We start from the raw sequence: 20,972 nt of genomic DNA, 5'->3' as shown, positions 1-20,972 counted from the left end.
CGCGCACGGCGCCGTGCGCGGACCGCGGCTCCGCGGGCAGCGCTCCCGCACGGAGCGTCCCGCGGACGGGAGGAGCCGGCGCTCACCCACCTGGGCGAGCCCGCAGCCAAGGAACTCCTTGGCCTGGTGCCCCGGGAACCGCGGCAATGCCAGTCCGGGAGCGGGAGCCCCGGACCCGCCCGCACGGCCCCGAGGAGAGACACGGCTCCGATAGAACCGAGCTGCTGCAAAGGCATCGCGGCGGGAACTGCCCACCAGAGAAACAGCAAGGGCCATTATTTTCCCACAGCTCCACGTTAACACGGATGGAGGGAGGGCGGAGGGGTCACACCGAGCCCTCCTGGTCACAGACGTTCGCTAACTAGGGACAAACAAATGACAGCGTATCTAACGCTGCAGCCACCGAGGCATTCACCGAAACCATCTGCAGTTGACATCTAAACCAGAACGGTGGCCGTGCAGCTGTACACTAAACAAAAGAAAACAAACAAACCAACCCTATAAGAACATCTTTTCATCAGCTACAGACTGCAATCTGAACCTGTTTTCTGCCTCTGCTGCTAAACTGCAATGCACTCCCTGGCCGGTCACTGGTGCAAATGCCCAGGCAGGGACACACAGCTCCTTCTGCAGAGGATCAGTTCAGAAAAAGCTGCTGCCCACTTCTGTTGTCTGATGCTACCTCATATCTAAGCTCCTCATTTGTTGCACCAGAGTGATGCATTAAATAGGATTTAGGATCAGGTAAAATAAAAGTACTGATTTGTAATTTTTTCCCCAAGTCTGCAAGGGTCCTTATGCATAATAGAAAAAGAACACTCAGTGATCTGATTCTTCTTTGCAGTTTTGGCTACTCAAGTTGCTTTACAGTCCAGAAAAAGAATTGTTTTCTTAGAAACCTAAGACCCAGTATTCTGACTTAGTCCCCAGTTTAGTGTGTGCACTAGAGAGTGATTTCAGGTTTCCTTGTTACTCAAGTACTTTCCTCTTGTGTTAGGATGGATCCTCATACCAAGGAAAGAAAGAAACCTCTTCAAATAAAAATTTCCCCATAAAAGCTTTAAAGACTAGCACAGAAAGTAAGGAGCAGTGAAGAGGGAACTTGTTAAATACAGCCTCTGAAAATAACTAGAGCACAAACTAATCCATCTCACTGTAATTTACGCTGCATTAGAGTCCACACCCGGGATCACAGAATGGTAAAGCACCACAAGTCAATTGTTTTCCACCCCCAGACTGTGTGTGTAAAACAAGAGTAAACTGCCCTACTGCAGCTCCCTGCCCTGCCTCCTGTGCAGCTCTGCTCATCACACACCTCAAACTCACCCAGCTGGGTGCTCCCCCCTTCAACTCAAGAGCCACACTCCAGGAGTGTTTCTGTGCACTCATTTTAAAATTCAAGTGGCTTCCATATTTCTAGAGTCTATTGTAAAATAAATACCACGAAGTCTAAGTTTCTTGATTATAGCTAGGCCTGGCTGAAAAACAAGAATTCCATTTTGCTTTTTGTTTTTTGCTTGTTTGGGGGGTTTTTTTGGTGGTTTTCTTTTTTTTTTTTTTTTTGGATTTCAACACTTAGTTGTGTTCCAAAGCAGAGCAAAACCTTTAAAAACAATTCAAGAGCAGACGGATGGAATGTGGGAGACTAAAGTTCAAGCCCCTGGTCTGCATCAGGCAAAAAGCCCTTACCACCAAGCTGTTCTAATAATTCTCATCCCCTTTTTAAGTTTTAAGCAGGAATTTCATTTGGAACCTTGGGAAGCTTTCCCCAAAGACAGTTGCATTGAGACAGATAGTAGCCGTGAAAGCTTCCTGTTAAATCAGCATTTTCCATTCAAGGAATGGCTGACTGGAAAGTTCCCAACCAACTTGAATTGCAGCATCCTTTTTAAATATGTCTGGGTTTCGGCAGCATGTTAAAAACCCACAAGCAGGCAGGCCCTTATTGTTATTTAATATCCCATGTTACTCAGATTAGAGCTATTAAAGAAGATGTCTTGAGACACCTTGGACAACCCAGCAAACTTACACTCAGTGCTCTGATGCTTTTTTGTCACTTTGTTGACTACAGGTCCCACTAAATCCAACAATTACCTCACACAAACTAAAGCTCCCCCAGCACGTGCTTTCAGCCCTGCTTACATTTACCAGGCTGCTCTTTCAAACCACTTCAATAAGAAAAAATAAAAAAAAAGTTTTCCCTCCTATATTTTAGGATTTTTCTTTACCAACTCCTCCCCAAACAGCCCCAGTGCAAACCCCTCAGGAAGAAGGGCATTACATGGAACAATATTGCCACACACAGGGGTTGGGAGCTGGAGCCCACAATACTTGATCCAAACTTTCATGATGTCACATCCCTGGAAAACCCATTACATTCAGGAAGGTAAAATATCACTGAAGGTTTATGGGGATGTTATTCTTAAGTGATACTTTTCAGGTCCAATGTACTTTTCAAATCTTCATCTGGATTATGTGTGAATTAATGGAAATAACAGTCACTTAATAGGAGCTCCAAACACAACTGATACTCTCTGAGGGTGGAATGCCTGTGCACACATGGGCAGGGGGGTTGGAATATGCCCTTCAGTTTACAGGCACAACTTCTACCAGCCAGGCCTTACTCCCTGGAAGTGTAAATCCATGTAAGTTCTCAAGGAAAACCCGCACTGGCTATACAGCCATTTAATGCAGAGCTCTCACTGACTTCACTGGGACTTCTGCATTTTTTTTAGTTAGAATGAGAAGAGATAATTCCCTTTAAGGCAAAACACCAACATTTAAGCTATGCTCACGCAGAGCATGTCCATCCCCTACACTCTCCTCCCAGTGAATCACCTCCAAAAAATGCTCACATTCCACCAACATGAGAAAGAAGCATGACTCTCCTGAGCAAGGAACACACTGAAGCCAACCCCATTTCTCTTAATTATTTATGTTCACTTTCTATACCATGGACAGAGACCCACAGTTTTGGGTTTTCCCCAGCTGCCTTCATTATTGTCACACAAGTTCCAGTGCTACCAGTTTGGGAAAACACAATGGGATTCCCTGCAATCTTATCTAAAGGACAGCTGCTGAACAGAGTGCCAGAATGCTCCCCATCCCCCAGCACCTTCTCCTGGATCTCAACATCTTTAAAGAGCTCATATAACATCGTAGAAATACTTTCCTCTCATTTCCTCAGAGCACAGTTTCTAGAGTTCAGAAATGAGGCAAAGCTCCTTTCTAGGAATATCTGAAAAGGCACCAGGTTTCATTCAAATACAGTTTTATAAGAAAATATCTGACATGTTCTTAAATGTCAGGAATACTTAATTTCCTCCATGCAGTTCCCTGAAACTTCATACAAGATTTAATGAGAAATGAAGGAGGCCTCTGGTGCAGCTCTGAACACACTGTACAGAATGTGACCAGTCCAATAAAATAAAAGCACATCAAAATAAAAGCTGCCAAAGAAAAGAATAAAAACAAGGAATCTCTCATAAAAGAAAGCAAAAGGAGTGCCCAGAGAGGACAAAGGTGAAGGAGGAAAGCTAATCTGCAAGGAGAAGGTCAGCCTGAGAAACAAGAAAAGAAGTATGTTTAGCCTGGAAAACAAAGGTTGACAGAAAAACTGGAGTGCTTCCTTCCAACAATCCTGCCAAACCCCTTTTTAAAACATGGCTTTTAGAACACTTCCTACCTCAACTCCATCAATTTTCTCCCATGAGCTTCTTCCATCCTACTGACTAAATATACAAAAGGACATAATGTCACTACTCTTTTGCTGTAAAAAGTCTAAGTCTCTACCACCTTTGTTGTTTTAATATGTAAAGTCACACAGCTGTCCCTCCCCACCCCCTTTTTTTTAAGAGCATTTAGAAGTAATTGAGACAGTCTTTGAATGAATTCTGAGCCAAGCTGTTTAAGCCTACTTCCCTAAACATCATATCTTAAAATATACTTCCCCCACAAAGGGGAATGTACCATATCCCTTCACAGGACTCTTCATTCTGCTTGCCTACCTTACAACCAGAACAGCCAACCCTGGTAAGCACAGGCCAGAGCAGTGAAACCAGGAGCTCTCCTGGATCTCGGCAGCTGACGGGAATTCCTACCTGCTGCAAGAACACACCATTTTAATGGAATTGCTACTGAGAAAGGTTTGGTAGGTGCATTCTCCCCAGTGTGAACTGCTCCACTCACAGTACACACTGGTGCAGAGACTTGAACCTCAGTTTCCCACATCCCAAGGTAAATGTCCCAGTGATTTAACTCCCAGGACAGCTTCTCCCGCGCTGAGGTTCAGGTAGTATTGGTTCACATGAAGCAGAACACTTCCAGCAGGACCTGGCAGTGCAGAGGCCAACACTGCAGCTCAGAGCTCAGGGAATTCAGTTGGGATGTGGGAAATCTATGTTCAACTCCCTACTTACCTGATTTAAAGCCTGATCTTGAACTGAAATCCCTCAGAAGGTCAGTGCTGTTATCACAAGGGCATACAGACTGTCTTTTTCCCTCCTCTTTGTTCCAAAAGTAATGACCTGGGTTATAAAAGGCTGATGGATCAGAAAAATGAGTAAGAAATACAGAAAAAGAGAGTATGCATGGGGCATGTGGTAAAAGACAAAGGGAGAGAGGCAGGAGAAGTGAAATGAGAGAAACAGAAGAACAGACAATTAGAAAGGTAGAAAGATGCGAAAGGGGAAAATGCAGCTACAATTTTGTCCTGAAGTTTATTAATTTTATTTCCATCAAATCTGTCATTACAAGCAAATTATTTTAACTGAAGCAAAGAGCAAACAGCCTGCCTTCCTTTGCTTTTTAGCCTGAAGTATTTTGAAATACCACCACTCTCCCTAGTAATTCAGTCTCCTAGGACTATCCTCAATCTCCCTCCTCCCCACACTTTGTGCTCAAATCTCTCATCTCTTCATGTACTCCAATTAATTCATTCTTTGGCCAATGTGCCAGTATCCGGAACACAGAGCTAAAGCCATACTTACCTCTGATTCTATGGATCTACAAAGCAGGAACAAGAATAACTCCAGCTCACTCTAACCTACACCTCCTCCCCACGACAAGGGGAAGTTACTGCACAACCTGTTGGCTCCAACAGTAACCCTGAACCCTCTAGAGCTGTACAGTGGGGACAGCATTTCCCAGGGCAGAATCTGAAGATGAACCTCAAGCCTCCAAAGAGTGACTCGATTTGCCACTCCCCCGGCTCACCTGGAAGGGCAGCGTGACTGGCGGCGGCGGCTTTTTCAGTTCTTCACATTTTCTCTTCTTACATATCCGGTGGCTGGTTTTGCGCTTCCTGCAGCAGCTGCACTCCTCGCAGTTCGTCTTCCGCAGACACGGCTCGCAGACTCCACAGCGCCTTCGCTTCTTCTTCTCCAGTATAGGGAGCAGAGATGAATATGGAACAGGGCAACCACCAGCTGGATTTTTAAGAGAGGATGGCCCTGAGGCCTCAACTGCTTCAGTGCTGTTGCTCACGTTGCCCTGAACCAGATTCAGGCTTACTCCAACACTTCCCAGCTGTGATGAATAATCATTATGCTGCAGTCTTGAGTCAGCTGGCAAATCTGAATTTATGGCTTTTTCTGAGGCAAGAGCAGAGATTTCCAGCCTCGAAGGCAACTCCGAAACAAAACCTTCATAGAACTGTCCAGAGCTTTCACCAGATATTTTACTGAATGTACTTTTTTCTAAATCTGAAGATAAAGTGGGGACATAACCTGAATTCAAAATTAATGTCTCTGCATCGATACATTTAACAAGCTGTTCTATGTCCTCCACTTCAATATTGTTTAAAGAGGTGTTGGAGACTGATTCACATACTGTAAATATGTTTTTTGTGTCAAACTCTGACTTTTCTCTTGTACAGCTCAAATCTGAATTTGAGTAAAATTCTTTGGGAATGGGCACAAAATCCACGACCAGTCTCATGGGGGATTCTGCAAGTGAGCTTGCACCTTCAAAATGTAAAAGCAAATTTGATTCAGCGGCAGCTACAGAGCTAGAATTTGAACCAATGTCTTTATTCTCAGATTCTAAATCCCAGGTTGCCTTCAAGCAGGACTCTGCAAGTGACCTTGCATCTTCTAATAAATCTTGTGAGTGAAACTCAGAGGTAACAACAGCTGCAGAATCTGGGTCTTGTTCTTCACTAGGTAGCACCAGGTCCAACTCTGCTTCAATGTGGGATGTGGCAAGAGTGACTGACTCTTGTGCCAGTCCTGCTGAGCTGAGGTCTGAGGTAACAGCAGAGACGGGGTCAGGTTCTTCACTGCTGGGCACCACATCGAAGGGAGTCTCCCCACACACCTCGGATTCAGAGGTGATTATGGAGTTGGAAGGAAAAGATGGAAGCACAAGCACAGCACCTTCAACAAATGCTTCAGCCAAACCACCCATGTCAAGACCACTGGGTATCTGCTCACAGGGCAGGCCTTCATGCTTAGATTTCACCCCTGATGCTTCCGTACCATCAGTTACCCAACTGTCTGGAACAGAGTCATTTGTTCCAGGTACTTCTACCTCCTTGTCCTGACTGGCACATGGGAGAGCAGGCCCTTCACCTGCACTACAGGGAGAACCTTCTACTGGCAGAGCAGCCGACTCATCTTGTGCTAAATCTTGTTTCAAAACTACTTCGCCTGTTTCATCGTTTTTCTCTTCTACTCCTGCCAGGGCTCCTTGCTCATGGTTTTCCTTTGTTTCCAGCCTTTTTTGTACTGCAGATTTCTTGGGTTTTGTAATTACTGGAGTTTGGGACAATCTAGGGGAGAAGGGTCGGTTACGGAGAGACATTGTAAAGCCATTGATGTTGAAAGAATCCTGGTTGTGAAAGAGGATGTTGTCAGCTTTCTCCAAACTCACCCAAGACGCTCCAGACAAGGTTCTCGTTACACTGCTCCTGAGAAGTCTACCCGAAGAGCTCATGATTGGTTTCTTTTCTTGCTGTTTTTTCTTAACATCTTTTTCTTGCCCTGGCTTTTTGCCTTTTCCAGAACTAACAGCTTTTGTGGAAGTCTTTGTAGTTTTCTTTCTCACTTGGCTAGATTTCTTTTTGCCCTGGTTAGTTTTCCTTTTGCCCAGCTCTTCTTTTTTGACTGATCTGGAAGGCCTTGCGTGGTGAGCCATGGCTGTGGAGCAGTAGGAATGTTAAGAGGAGAAATGGAAAAAAAATCATGAGCTCTTGAGAGACCTTTTCAACAGAAAACTGCACACTCCCATTGCTGCTCTCTGTGCTGATACAGCACCAACTCTAAAACAGAAAAAGATACAAAACAGCATTAATATGATTGTATTTAATAAGAGGTGCACATATATTACATTGACCATTTTTAATATTCAAAAATAGAGAGGAAGAATCAGAAATATCAGTATTGGATGTTATGTTCAGTTAATACAAAAGCTCTGAAAATATTACTATACTGCAAAGGCCTTTAAAGCAAATAAATAAATGGAGCTCAAATGATCAGGCAGCATCACATTTACTGCTTTATGACAGTTCTAAGTTCTCAACTTCATTAACAGTTTATTAACCACTCCTTCCCTTGAGTCTGCTCCATTGTTATGACCAATATATTTACCCTCAAAAAACCACCACACATCTGTCCCAAGCTTTTGCCCCCAAACATAACTGCAACGCACGAGTCCCCAATTCCCCAAATACAACTGAATCATCTCAGAAGATACAACAGTCCTTGCCCTCCAAAGCAATTTCCTTCAAGGTAGGTTGGGTTCGTTTTTTTAAAGTAAAGCAATTCTCATAAGAACAGATTTTTAAGCACCTTAAGTGCTTTTTAAGAACCTGTGGAAGGCTTTTAAAGCTTTATTAGCTGTTGGAATAGATCGAATGGGCAGACAAGAGCAGCCTAAAAATGGGAGCAGGTAGAGCCAGAGGCTCTCTAGTCTCAGGCAGGAAGGTGCCTTCCCTTTGCCATCATTTCCTTGAATTCCTTATGTCCACCTACAGGCCACTTGCACCTCACTGATGGGAAGAGGGAAAGAAAGGGAAAACAGGAAGTATGGGGATGGTGGCCAAAATTCTCAGCTAAAATAGAAGTCAAAAAAAAAAAAAAAAAGGGAATCTTGGCTTCTAAAGGAAATAGAAAAGAGAAGGGCACTACCAGGCTTCTGACATCACCACTCCTTCCCATGACCTCAATCCCACCTTGAAGCCAACAGGGTGATCTTACAGAGGCTGCACTTCTCCACAGCCTGGTCCAAGCTGTGCTGAAGGTATGGAGAGCTCTGCTAGTGCAGCCCAAATAGCCCTGCACCAAGAGAAGCTCACTGTCCTGCTGAGGGGATGGGCTGGGCTGGCACAACCAACACACAGGGCCACCAGCTCACCTGATCAAGCTTGTTCCTGCTTGTCCCAGCCCTGAGCAAGCTGCCCACTGGCCACAGTACCCACCATGGCTAACAGAACTCCCAAAGCTCTTTAAATAGCTCATTTAAAGCATTTTGAGGCCTGGCTTTTGTTTATTCAGCAGTACGAAGCCAAATGATCCTCTGTACTACAATATATAAACCAAGTATCTTATCTAAAGATGATGTGATGATTCTGTGTCACATCTTCATATTACATGATGAACATGATTACTGAGACAGCAGGTTTTTTCCACACAAATACCATTTCAGAGCCAGCACTGCTGTACAAGACAAGGCTAAACACACTTCTAAGGTCAGATCAGAAAACAATGCCCACCAAACACACAATAAACAACCTGAACAGCAGCTCTCCTCCATCACAGCAAAACATCCAACCTGGAAAGACCAAGTAGACACATGCAGTTGTTTATAGTTGTGGGCAAAGGTCACAGAAGAGACCTGAACAGCTCCCACAGAAGCACTCTATAAAAGTTGGGTCAGATACTGAAACAGTAAATCAAACAGAACACTGCACTGCAGGTAATCCGAGTACTCTCCTTCCCTACTGTTCTGTGGAGACACATGGGGGAAGGGGGACATGGCCATTACTGGTCACTCCATGAAGCAAAAAGGGCATCAGCATCACATCAGCAGCTCTATAAAATACTTGGTGGTAGCCTGCAAAAAGCCTCCCCCCAGTTTCTTGTGGTCTCCTCATGGAGATGGCCTGGAGAGCAGCATCTGTGGCCATCAGTGGCTGGGCTACACAACAGTGGCAGGCCAGGAAACCCGAGCCTACGGAGCAAGGAAACAACAACAAAGGCCAGGCAACATGGGAATGTGTGAATCAGGAGTGGGACTGAAGAGATAAAGGCTTTTCTCTTTATCAGCCCTGGAACAGAAGGAGTATGACCAAAGACTACAGGAGGTCTGGAATGGAAACAGCAACTGGATTTTTGAGAATACTGAATGCATATAATGCCTTCTCATATTACTTCTCAACATAAGCAGTTGTTGCTGCTGTTGTGGAAGTTTAGGAAGCATGACCATCAAAATTATCAACCAGAAGCTTAATTAATAACAATCTTGTAATTTTTAAAAATTATTACAAGTACATGACAATATGTCTTTACCTGCATTTGGATAGTGATAGGAAAAGGGGGAACGGCTTCAAGCTGAAGGAGTGTGGGTTTAGATGGGATATTGGGAAGAAATTCCTCCCTGGGAGGGTGGGGAGGCCCTGGCACAGGTTGCCCAGAGAAGCTGTGGCTGTCCCATCCCTGGAAGTGTCCAAGGCCGGGTTGGACGAAGCTTGGAGCAACCTGGGCTAGTGGAAGGTGTCCCTGCCCATGGCAGGGGGTTGGAACACATCAATCTTTAAGGTCCCTTCTGACCCAAACCATTCCATGAGTGCATGATTTGAAAGCTGCAAAATGGTTGCTTCAGGACTGAAGAAGTAGGATCATCCTGGGCTTTTTTGTTTGGTTGGTTTTGATTTAGTGGTTTGGTTTTTTTTCTTTTTACACAGAGAAACACACCTGTCTGACAAGAGTGTAGAAAACTAACAAGACCAAAGCATTGCTTCTTTTCAGGACCAAAATCAGAGGCTATGAACAGAGCGGCTGAAGATTTCTCTTTTGCTTGCTAAGCAAAGAATGCTGACATTTGTAGGAAATTGCCTGGCTGTGTTATAAAAGATGTAAAAAGCTTTGTCTTACTCACAGATGATGATATAGGGGCACAGTGGCAACAGTTTTATGCATTTTGTTTTAATTTTGTCACTGGAGTAACTTCAGGTTTTTCAGAAGAGACCTGAACAGACCCCTAAAAGATTTTTTTTTTTTAATATTTTGGGAGGAGGGGTTGTGTCTTCTTCTTTTTCCTTCAATTAATACTTGACTTTAGCTATATTTGTCTGGGACTCTGAGCACCTCACACTCAAGGTGACTGCAAGCTCTTGAGAGAAATGCCTGTCAGCAAAAGATTTCTGCTTCCCTTTAAAAAAGCCCACAGTCTTGATGAAAATTAGTCTGCCACAACCACCTTAACAGCTAGACAAAAGCAGTCTAACATCTTTTAAATAACTTGTCTAATAAAAGTAAATTACATTGTTATTTCTTTGTTTACTCTTCCACAAGCAGGACCAAAATATTAGGTTGCTACAAGCTTGGTATTCAAGTTTTGTTTTCTGCAACACTAGAAAAATATTCTACCTTCCCTTTTCCATTTAAAGCACTGGCAATTACTCTGTTGGTATCTGCAGCAGTTACAAATTGTCTCATGTCACTTCTTAAGGACAACAAATGGCTGTATCACATCAGTCATATTTCACAGCAAGGAATTCATTACATTACCAAAATATCTATGTGGACCTAACAGGATGATAAAACATGAAGCTCGTGGTTGACATTTTTCTATCATCTTGGAGAGAAACAGACTTACTTGGATGCTTTCTCCTGAAAGCCAAAGCAGGTGGCCCTGCCATGCCCTCCCTGAGAGGGGACACAGGCGTCTCTAGGAGGGGTGACAGGTCCAGGGGGTCTGCAGAAACTGCCCCAGATAACACCAGTGCATCCCAAAGCTGTTTCTTACTTGAGCCCACTTAGCTCTTCTAATTCATGTGCAAAGCTGAAATGAAAGCTGGTTTTAAGGCCAGTTGTTTGAGTTTTGCTCCTTCACAGTAACAAATGTGGAGCAATTCCACTGACTGCTATAATCCTCAACAAATACTGCTAAAAAGCTAATCAAAGGCTAAATCTTTTAGTCTTGGTTTTGGTCACAATTCCAAACAATTATAATGAGAATTTTGTCTACAAAGTAATTAGGGAATTTAACTTCATACTGCTGGAATGCCTCCAGGAAAAAAAAAAGAAAAACACAAAGTAAACCCAAAATCTTTCCCTTTACACAAAGGAATAAAAGACAATAAAGCAAGTTTTCATTCTAGTGGCAGTGTCAATCAAGATTCTGTTATGTAACTTGATTCTTGTTGGAAGATGGGGGGGACAAGAGATAAAAGACGTGTCCTCCTAAAAAATGGTGGGAGCTTTTTTATGGCATCATGAAAGATGGCAGGTGACCCCTGAACAAACAGGACTGTATGGGGGAAAAAAATGACACAGCCAGCAGTCACTAGCTTCACTGGTCACCTGGTTTCACAACAGTAGGATGCACTCATTACATACATTTTGTTTCAGTGTTTAGGTATCTTTCTAAAAGTCCCTTGAAACTGTGCCTTAGGGGAAACAAGACCTGGAAGTTTTCAAAAAAGCCATAATACACAGGTGACAGGCAATAAGGGCCACAATGCGACTTAGAAGTTGTCCACAAGCTCAGATCTACAACTTAGAACTGCAAAGCACCTCATCTTCTGGCAGCAAATGCTCTAGAGGAAGAAGCAAAGGACACCAGAGAAGAGAGTCATTAAAAAAAACCTGACCCTCATGATAGGTGCAAAAGCTTTTTTCAGTCTTTCAGGATCATGTCCTATCACCTGCACGTTCTTCCCAGCTGCATCAAAGCCAGCCTTCTTTTCCACTTAGCCTAGTTCCCTGTACCTACTCATTGCTTGGTGCAACACTTTGTATATGAAAAGGGAACAGAGTTAGGAGGAGAGAATTAGCTTTAATTTTCCCTTTCCCTCTTCTTTAATCCTTGAATACCCATTTGCTTTTGGTTAAGAAATAAAAATGAAACTTCTCATCTGCCAGCTCAGTACCATGAGTTATTTCATACACAGTCTTCTACAGAGGCCTCCCCATTCATTTTACTACATAGAGATTTTTCTGCTTTGCTTTACAGGACTGTGCCACTCTTAAGTCAACCAGATATATTAAACCTCTACTTGAGCCAACGCTTTCCAACAGCATAACTACAGATGTGGGACAGGCACTGCAGGATGCCACCTGAGGGCACACAATCCCTTCCTCACTGACATCAGTACCACAGGATGACGCTGAGCAGACCAAGCACCGAGACCTTCATCGTAAACTTTTGTCCTCGCCGGCCCTGAAGGCACCCCCGTGCCCGGAGGACAAGGCAGGGCCCCTCCCCGCTGTGAATTCAGCAAGAGATGGCCCGGTTAGCATTCCAAGGTGTCATGACTTCATGCACCTTGGAGCCTGCACAGTGAGTCACACAGACAAAAAAATACCACAAAAAAAGAGCCCCTCCTGGTTTAGGGAAGGCTCTATTGGAACACTTCGAAAAAAAAGAAAAAAAAAGAAGTGTGGCAAGGAAGCACACACACTTAAACCACAAAACCAGATTAAGCCTCAGACAAACAACTTGCACCAAAAATCCATTGTGAAGACTCACACCACATGTGCAAGTATCCTCCCTTCAGCCAGGCAGGAGCACGGGCTTGCTTTAACCTCTGTGCAGTGCAGCCAAAGGGAACACTAAAGAGATATAAAGTCAGTTCTAAGGCCTCACCAAAGGAAAGCTCCTTCCAGCAGAACACTCCAGGTACTTCTGAATACAAAAAAAGCAAGCAAAACAAACAGAACACCCTGGCTAATCATATGCCTCTCTAATTCCACATTTATGCTGTTAAAGCGTTGCATTTCTTTTTGATATTGTGACTCTTTGATATTGTATTCTTCAGGGGGGGTTGCCTTTTCTTAAAAAAAAAAAAAAAAAAATCAACACCACTAACTGAATCACCTTATCTCAAACTCAGTTAAAAGAAGGGGGAGGTGGAAGGAAGAACCTTCAGGCAAAGATTAAGCCTGGAAAATTTCAGCCTGAAAGGTGTTTTGAAATTCTAAGTATCTGAAAACAGAAAGCAGGACGGAAGTGCTTAGGCCAGCTTTAACAGCCAGGGTCCCATGCCAGTCATAATAAAACTATCAGTGGGGATTTTGAATTACTACACAGGGAAGAATTAGGTCTTACAGAAGCCATAAATATCAAAGTTCATTGGTACATCTCACCTTGAATTATTCCCGACTACCTGCTTTGTGCAACCCAGCCTGCTCTTGTCTCCTCACACCAAACCCCTCTTGTCCAGAAGGAGCATCTCATCCCAAGAGCAACCACCACCCCTCCTTGTGCTGCTGGAGAAACTGCCTCTGAAAAGCACAAACCAGCTTTCTTCTCCTTTACAGTTAGGGCCCACCAGACTACTTGCCCCATTTGGCCCAGACCAAGACTAAACATGAAGTCTTCCCAATTCCTTGGCACAGGATAACCTTCTGCCTCTCCACAGGAGTACCTTAAAAAGCACTGACACAGCTGGGAAGAACTATTATTATTTGGAAATAATAATACAGCCTTTTTAATTATTATTTTCACAAGTTTCTCTATTGTCTTTAAATTTTAAAGAGACCTTTACCCCAGAAGTCTGCTCGGCCATGTTTAAATATCTAACACTGCAATCTTTGCCCACTTTTGACATCACTATATTACAGTTTCTAGAACAAGAGCTCTTTGGCCAGACCCACGCTAGTGCAGCCCCCCTGGCCAGACTGTTTGCTCTCCTCACTCCAGGGTATGCACCGATATCGGTGTGCTGTGCCTTGCTCCAGATGCCCATCGCACATCCCCCTCTCCTCCTTAAAGGAATAGCATCTCACCACCCTGGGCAGCTGCTACATAGGCCGAGATACAAGTGATGCGGACTACGTTGCTCTTTAAATATCGTTGGGGTGCAGCAGGATAGGCTGGCTGAGTGTAGGACAGGCTGGGCACACGATTGGCGCGACTCCTTTGACTGCTGCTGCGCCTGGTCCCTCCGCAAAGGCAGCCCGTGGCACTGCTCGGCCGCCAGACCTTTGTAAGGTCAGCTGCTCCTGCGTCCCAGCAGCCGCCTCAGCCCTCCTCCTTACCCCTTCGGCGACCCACATCCTTCTCCCCGGCTCCATCAGGGGCACGGCAGGGACCATCCCCGCCAGCACCAAACCCACCAGCTGCCATAACACCACCACCTCTTCTCCCCCAGCTCCAAGAGCAGCTGGACAGACACTCAGCGCCCAGGAACACTCCGGGGGGCTACAGCCCCGCCGGGCTCTGGTTCCTTTAGTACAGGCAGGCGGACCCCAAGGAGGGAAGGGGCAGGCAGGGCCCTCCTGGGTGCAAGGCAGCGGCTCCTCGTGGCCCGGCCCCGCCGCTGGCCGTGTCCCCTCAGCCCCGGGAGCCCTCCCCGGGGCTGCAGACAATGGGACCGACCCCAGCAGCGGCACCGGGGACCCGCAGCGCCCACCGTGGGGAAGGCGGGGAGCCACTGCGGGGATGCTCCCCCGGCCCCGCACACCAGCGGCACCTCCACAGGGGGATGCTGCTGCACGGCCCTCGCTCGCCGCTGTTATGGTGGGGGTGGGCTGCGGGGTTTTTCCGGCTGGCCTGGGGCCCTACGGCCAGGCAGGGACCCTTTTAATTGTTCCCTGCCCTCCGCGCAGGCTGCAGGCAGCTTCTCTTGCCTGGCGGGTTTTTCCAGGCAGGCTCTGGCTGCTGCAGCGCAAACACGCTCCAGCACAGCCAGGGAGACCGGACTTTTTCGCTTTTTCGGCCAACAAACTGCGTTTTGCATTTGAATAACCCCCAGCCCGCCCCCCTCGGAACGGCCCGACCCGCGGGGCTCCGAGCCCGACCGCGGGGGTGCCTCTGCCTCCCCCTCGCCGCTCCACCCCAGCTCAACTTTGCAATTAGCCAGGCGGCTACGGGAGGGGGGAAAGAGAGGAGAAACAAGAGGGATTACAAACAAAAAGAAAAAAAAAAAAAAAAGGAGGGGGGTCCGAAAGTAGAGATCCCCGCCGTCCCCCCCCGCCCGCGGCAGCCCCGGGACCCGTCCCGCACACGTACCAGGGCTGCGGCGCGGCCAGCCCGCGGCTCACAGGAAGGGGCGATGCTGGCATGGCTCGGGTCACGGCCCGGGCCCCCGCGGGCCGGCGGCTCCCATGGCGCGACGAGCCCAGGCGGGAGAGGAGCCCCTGGCCGCGAAACGTGCTCTGGGCGGCGGCGGCGCCCCTGGCCGGACCCTCCGGGAGGGAGCGGGGAGGGGGCGGCCCGGCGGGGCGCTCGCCGCACCGAGCCCTCCCGGCAGGCGGCAAAACGCGCCCTGGATCCCCGCGGCCGGAGCGGGATTCGCCGCCCCCCCGCACCCCACCCACGCCCCCGCGCCGCGGGGGGACCCGGCCCGGCCCCGGGCACTGCGCGGTGCCCGCAGGGCTGCCCACGAGAGCCGCCGTGGGCGTGCCAGGCTGAGAACGCCGCGGGTTATTTGACAGCAGCAACAACGAAATAGATAAAATGAGGGTAATGAGAGAAAAGGAGAATTATTCCGTTACTTGCGGAGGCTGCGGTTTGGCGCCGCACACCTCCCGATCGGCCACAGAGGTGGCACTCTCTGAAATCATCCCTGTTCTTTGTAGGCGGGAAGAGGGAAGACTGGTGAGCCGTGACGGGCGAGGGGCTCGCCCGGGGCCAAACCCTCTTGTCCTTACATGTGCCATCCAGGAGGACCCTCAAACACCGGCGTCCATCAGGGCCCGGCCGTCCCACGCGCGGAGCAAGCACACACTGAACCATGGGGAAGATGCTGGCAGAGGAGGAAGAGCTGCCGAGCCGCTCTCTCTCTCCTGCAAGGAGGAAAAATATAATGAGCCTTGCTCTCTCCCCATCCCCCACCTCATCCATTAAGAGCCACTGATGATATTAGCGGCTCCTTCCCAGAGGGAATCAGGCAAGTAAAATGTTATAGTAAGAGGAAGAGTCAGCCCAGCCTTCTTCCACCACTCCTTATCACTACAGCCCTTTGTCAGAGTGGAAAACAGGCCACCAAATCTAACAGACTGAAAAACAGATGTTGGAAATGGGATCTGTGAAACAATATACCCAAGCAGTACTTTTTTAGAATGGTTTCATTATTATTAAGTCTGTAGCTGTTGCAATATAAAGCACTTCAAGTGTGAACCAACCCATTCAAATTCGAGCCTGCAGAGAGGCTTTTCTGCTGCATAAAAGGAGCAGTACGGTCCACATCCATTCCTAGAGATGCTTTAAATACCAGTTGTTTGGCTGGTTTAAGTGACATGTGTTAAAGGAGAAGCAGTGGCACAGATCTGCACAGCTCCTTGTCACTGCTGCCATTCAGTGGCCTTGGGCAAGGTAGCTCTTCACTAATTTGTACCTCCATCACTTCTCTCCTCTCCTGTATGTCCTTGTAGTGAGAGAATAGTCCGGGAATCTCAGTCAAGCTCAGAAACTTCAGATGCAACAAGGTGAAACCTACACCACAGACTCCTGAATTTTGAACACTTACCTCATCAGCTCTCAGAGGCAGATGATTCCAGCAATTCCAGCTCTCTTTGCTGGGTGTAACCATACCCTCCACTCCTCAATCTGAAAAGGCTGCTTTTCTGTGGGGCTGGACATCAAGACTGTCATCCCAAAGACTTGCCCTGATAAAAGATGAGGTAACACAAGCTATTTTAGTAGATAAAATAGCAGGTGATTTGAGAGGTAAAAGAGCTATTGCTTTGAAAGTGCTGAATGAGGCAGAAGTTGAAGGAACAGGTACTGGATCATAAACCCCCACATAAGCTGAGTGTGTTTCTCGGGAAGAGAGTAATAAGTTGGAAGTTGTGGGCTTGAACTAAACACAGAACAAGAAATGAGGAACTTGGGGGAAAGCAACAAGCAGTGAGAGCTAACGTTTGTTTAAAGTAAGCAGGTTAACAAGAACACCCAAACACCAACATGTGCAATCACAGCTCCATTAAAAACGTGCTAAAGGCAAGGAAACAAAGGAGAACTAACAACTGTCTGTTTTCACATAACATGCTTGTGGTCTTTTTCAACATCAAGAAATGTCCTGGGAAGCCAGTAGCACCAGGTGACAATCTTTCCTGGCACGAGGAAGATACTCAGCCTACTAACACAAGCTGAGTATAACCATTTAGAGAAAGATCTCACAGTAATGACTGTCTAGGCAACACAATAGTGGATGAAATCCTTTCACGAAATGCAAACGGAGGCAGGTGAAGGGCAACATGAAAGTCACATCCTCTGACATAGCTCCTACCATGCAAAATGGAGATCCTGGTACTGTGACAGGTACCCAGGGAAGCTGGGCTGTGTGCTCAAGTGGAGAGTTCGGAACCATTACCAAAAGAAGAGGAAAACAGAACAGGAAACATCCCGACACCCTCGTCATTTACCCCAGATCTGTTGTCTGCTCACATCTCAAGCATAACACCAAGTTCTGGTCTGCTTAAAAGGTGCAAAGACAAACTTGAAAGACATAGAAAAATGTAGCAAGGGTAGCCAAAGCCAGAATGAGCACCAGTATTTCCACCCTGGAAGGGCATCAGTCTCAGTAAAATCCCAACTAATATACTGTAAAAAACAAAAGCAGGGAAGTGCCATGAGTGAGTGATAATCACTGTTTCTCTAAAGTAGAGGATATCAAAGCAATTGATATACTCAGATATCAGAACAGAATACAGCAACTTCTTTGTACAGCATGTTACCAAACCATGGAACTCACTGCTGCAGCAGATTGAAAAGGCAGAAGTCTTCAGAGATTGGGGTTTTTGAAAGCAAAATCAATGGAAGAAAGTTTAATCAAAAGCCAATTAATACAGAAATACTATTTTAGCTACACATTACTTGAAGATGAAAGAGTGCAGTGAGGAAATAGCCTTGTATGCTATCCTTGTATGCTACTCCTTCCCTATGTACATGCTACTGCCTATTTTCAGGAGTAAAGTTTTAAGCTTGTGGACCTTTGGTCTGACACAGTGCTGCCCTTCCTGTGTTTTTATCCCAAATAAAATGCAAGTTAGTACCTGTCTACAGAAGGAACAAAACTGAACAACATTGTACCAAGTAACACAGTGCACAAACCTGTGAGTAGTTCTGCATTACAGGCAGTTCAAGCAAAGCCCAAGCCTGTGGTAAAGATCAGGGAGCTGTGAGGGGCAGCTGCTCCCTGAGAGACAGAGAGCCCCACAAAACAGCCAGCAGGACAAGGACCTCCCTCAGCAGCACCCAGCCCCACTGTACACACTCAAGGTAAACACGATAGGCCCAGGGGCGGCATCCACATCCAGCACAAGAGAGGAGGCAGGTCTGAGGCTGAACTAAGAACCCAATCTGTAGGTCAGAAGCAGGCCTAGAGACCCAGGAGATAAGCAAATTTACATACAATCCAAGTGAATAACAAAGCATGTCCATGATTACTTAACAGAGCCAAACCCAGGCTCTCACTAAACACAGCCCACAGCTGAGCCACGGCTGAGCTTTAATAGAGTGGCTGGTCCGGTGGGCACCAGCTGTGGGTGGAGACTCCAGGTGCAGCTGGTCAGGCCCATTAAGGCCTATTAGTGCCCTCAGGGCCTTGACCCTGGAAACAGAACTATTCAGGTATGCTGTCCCTAAATCAGTCCTACAGAGTCATCTGGATCAGACTCTGCAACAGGCACACCAATCCAAGCTAAGAAAGGTTAGACTACTGCTTAATTTAAGTCCTCCACAACCCAAAACCTCTGGGAATTATACTGCAAAGACACCTAAACTGCTTTTTAAGGGACAAATTTGATCTAACCAGGCCTATCTGGACTAGCTTTGCCTCCCTCATAGTGGAAACCTGATGCTGAGACATTAGGGCTGTCTCCTTGTGAGATAACAAAGCATGAATTAAAGCATTTACCTTGCAAAGCCTCCCTCGCATTTGTTATTTTGGACTCCAGGGTGACACGGTGACCAGCCTGCTCGCAGGCTGTGACCCAGGAACCTGTGTGCTGTGCCTGCAAGCCCAGCTGAACACAGGCCAACCACTGTTAATGCCTTTGGGTTTGTAATACAGATGATCAGATAAATCACCCACAGCATTGTTAGTTGGCAGTATCTGAAAGAGAAAAGTCTTCAACAACATGAGTTTAATGCAGAAACTCTTGAATTCCAATTGTGGTTTTGACAATGACTTACTCATTTAGTCTTCCTTGGCCCTGGTTCTATAGATAGTATCTACCTGCCTGATTGGCACTGAGAACAGGTAAACATTTGTAAGCAGTTGAACACAGAGAGTTTAAGCGTGAACACCATTTTACTTGAAGTAAGGCCAGAAGGGGCTATGACTTCATCCTTGGATACCCATTATAAAGGCCCACTGTATTTATTCTATATATTTCCTATTAGATGTTCCTGACCTGCAGTGGACCTATTTTTACCGGAAATCTTGGCCCTTACATCTTGGCTCATGCATGACTGTGCATGAGCAATCTAAAGCAGGAGTGCAGAATGATTGTGTTGTGCCTTGCTGGTAAACACTGCATCTGGGAAGACATGGTTAACTGTGCATGTACAAACCCAACATTTTTGGATGCTTCAGGTCTACAGCACTTTTGCAGTTAGCCATGTGACACCAGAGGTCACGTAGTTCACACCTCTTCCCTGCGCCTGAAAGAAAGGAAGAGGCCTGCGTAGCTAGAGAAATTTGGCACCACTGTATCTGCAGACTCAATGACTCAGATGAGTTGAATATTTCTGGTTCCTTAAAGACCTCACAAACAGGCTTTGGGTAGACACTGTCAGGGGCCCGAGGGTGCCAACAAGTGTTAATGGCCCTGACCAGCCTCACCCGGGTCCTCTGCCCCCATGCCCAGGGTGGAGTCCGTGAGCCCAGTAACTCCATTTAAGCTCAGGCCTGGCCAGACCCTCCTTCTCTGTCCAAGCTCTGTTGTAGGCATGTTTGTTTTGAGTCCTGGCTCTGGCCTTGGTTGCTGTCTGGACCTGGTTGCTACATGAACCTTAGGCTGGTTTTGGGCCTTTGCTCCTGCTGTTCCTCACTTGCCTCTCCTGATGGACTCTAGACCTGCTTTGTGCCCTTGCTGTGACTGAGGTTGGAGCCTGTCCCCAGCACCCAGCTCTGCCTCTCCTGCTGCAGGACTGCGCTCTGTCGGTGAGGACACTACCTGTGCAGCGCTCACCTTTGGCTCCTTGCTCACCTCGCCTCAGGAAGTAGCACTCCTGTCTGTTGCTGACAAAGAGAGCTCAAGATATTGCATTGACAAGGAACTGAGTACTCCCAATGTGCAAGCCATAATTTTTGTGGAGGAAGAAGGGAAAAACAAAGCTCAGATTCTGGAGTCTCATGTGGGGAAAGCTCTACTTCTTCTGTTTTTGGATATGGTTTGGGACCAATGAGCAGACAACTAGGTAGCTGTTACTTCAGATCGCTAATTAGTAAAGAACAGAAGCAAGTCTAAAGTGGAAACAAACCTTTGCAATGCCTGCAGTCCAAAGGCATGACACCTGAGGGTAATTTTGATTTTAAGAGCACTGGAAATAATCTTTTCAGCAACCACTGCTATGAGAGTATCTTACCTAATTTCAACATTGAGAATCTATTTCAATTGATAAATATTTAAAACATGTTTACAAACCCAAGCATATTTAACAGCAAAAAAAATCAGGAAGAATTGATATTGATAAAGCTTCCCCAACCTGCTTAATTATTTTCCTTCAAGTTAGAAGCCCTGTTCTTAAGCATCTTGATTTTAATGTCTTCTGTTGATCGTCAGTCTGCCAGAGGAAGCAGGACGTGGTGTCAGACATGAGTGTAACCTGGGCAACACTAAAATTGCTGATGGCTTTTA

The 20,972-nt window shown here is 46.4% G+C and overlaps 1 protein-coding gene across 12 annotated transcripts in view; it reads right to left on the bottom strand.

Moving 5' to 3' along the window:
* Positions 1-20,972, bottom strand: part of TET1 (tet methylcytosine dioxygenase 1) — a 95,852-nt gene that overhangs the window by 54,621 nt on the left and 20,259 nt on the right. For 6 of the 12 annotated variants that reach the window (XM_027660965.1, XM_027660971.1, XM_027660972.1 and 3 more), the window contains one exon: positions 5,215-7,258. In XM_027660965.1, coding sequence (XP_027516766.1) covers positions 5,215-7,134 — 1,920 coding nt within the window. In that variant the 5' untranslated portion in view covers positions 7,135-7,258. Of the gene's footprint in view, positions 1-4,007; positions 4,089-4,418; positions 4,481-5,214; positions 7,259-15,174; positions 15,302-15,628; positions 15,951-16,633; positions 16,773-20,972 lie in introns of those variants that run through there. The other 6 variants (XM_027660969.1, XM_027660968.1, XM_027660970.1 and 3 more) reach the window with 6 other exon arrangements.

The sequence above is a fragment of the Corapipo altera genome, unplaced genomic scaffold (genome assembly GCF_003945725.1).
Source record: "Corapipo altera isolate COAL_440 unplaced genomic scaffold, ASM394572v1 133, whole genome shotgun sequence".
In the NCBI taxonomy this organism is placed as follows: Eukaryota; Metazoa; Chordata; class Aves; order Passeriformes; family Pipridae; genus Corapipo; species Corapipo altera.
The sequence above is the reverse complement of the archived record's forward strand: the minus strand, read 5'-3'. Positions and strand labels throughout refer to the sequence as shown.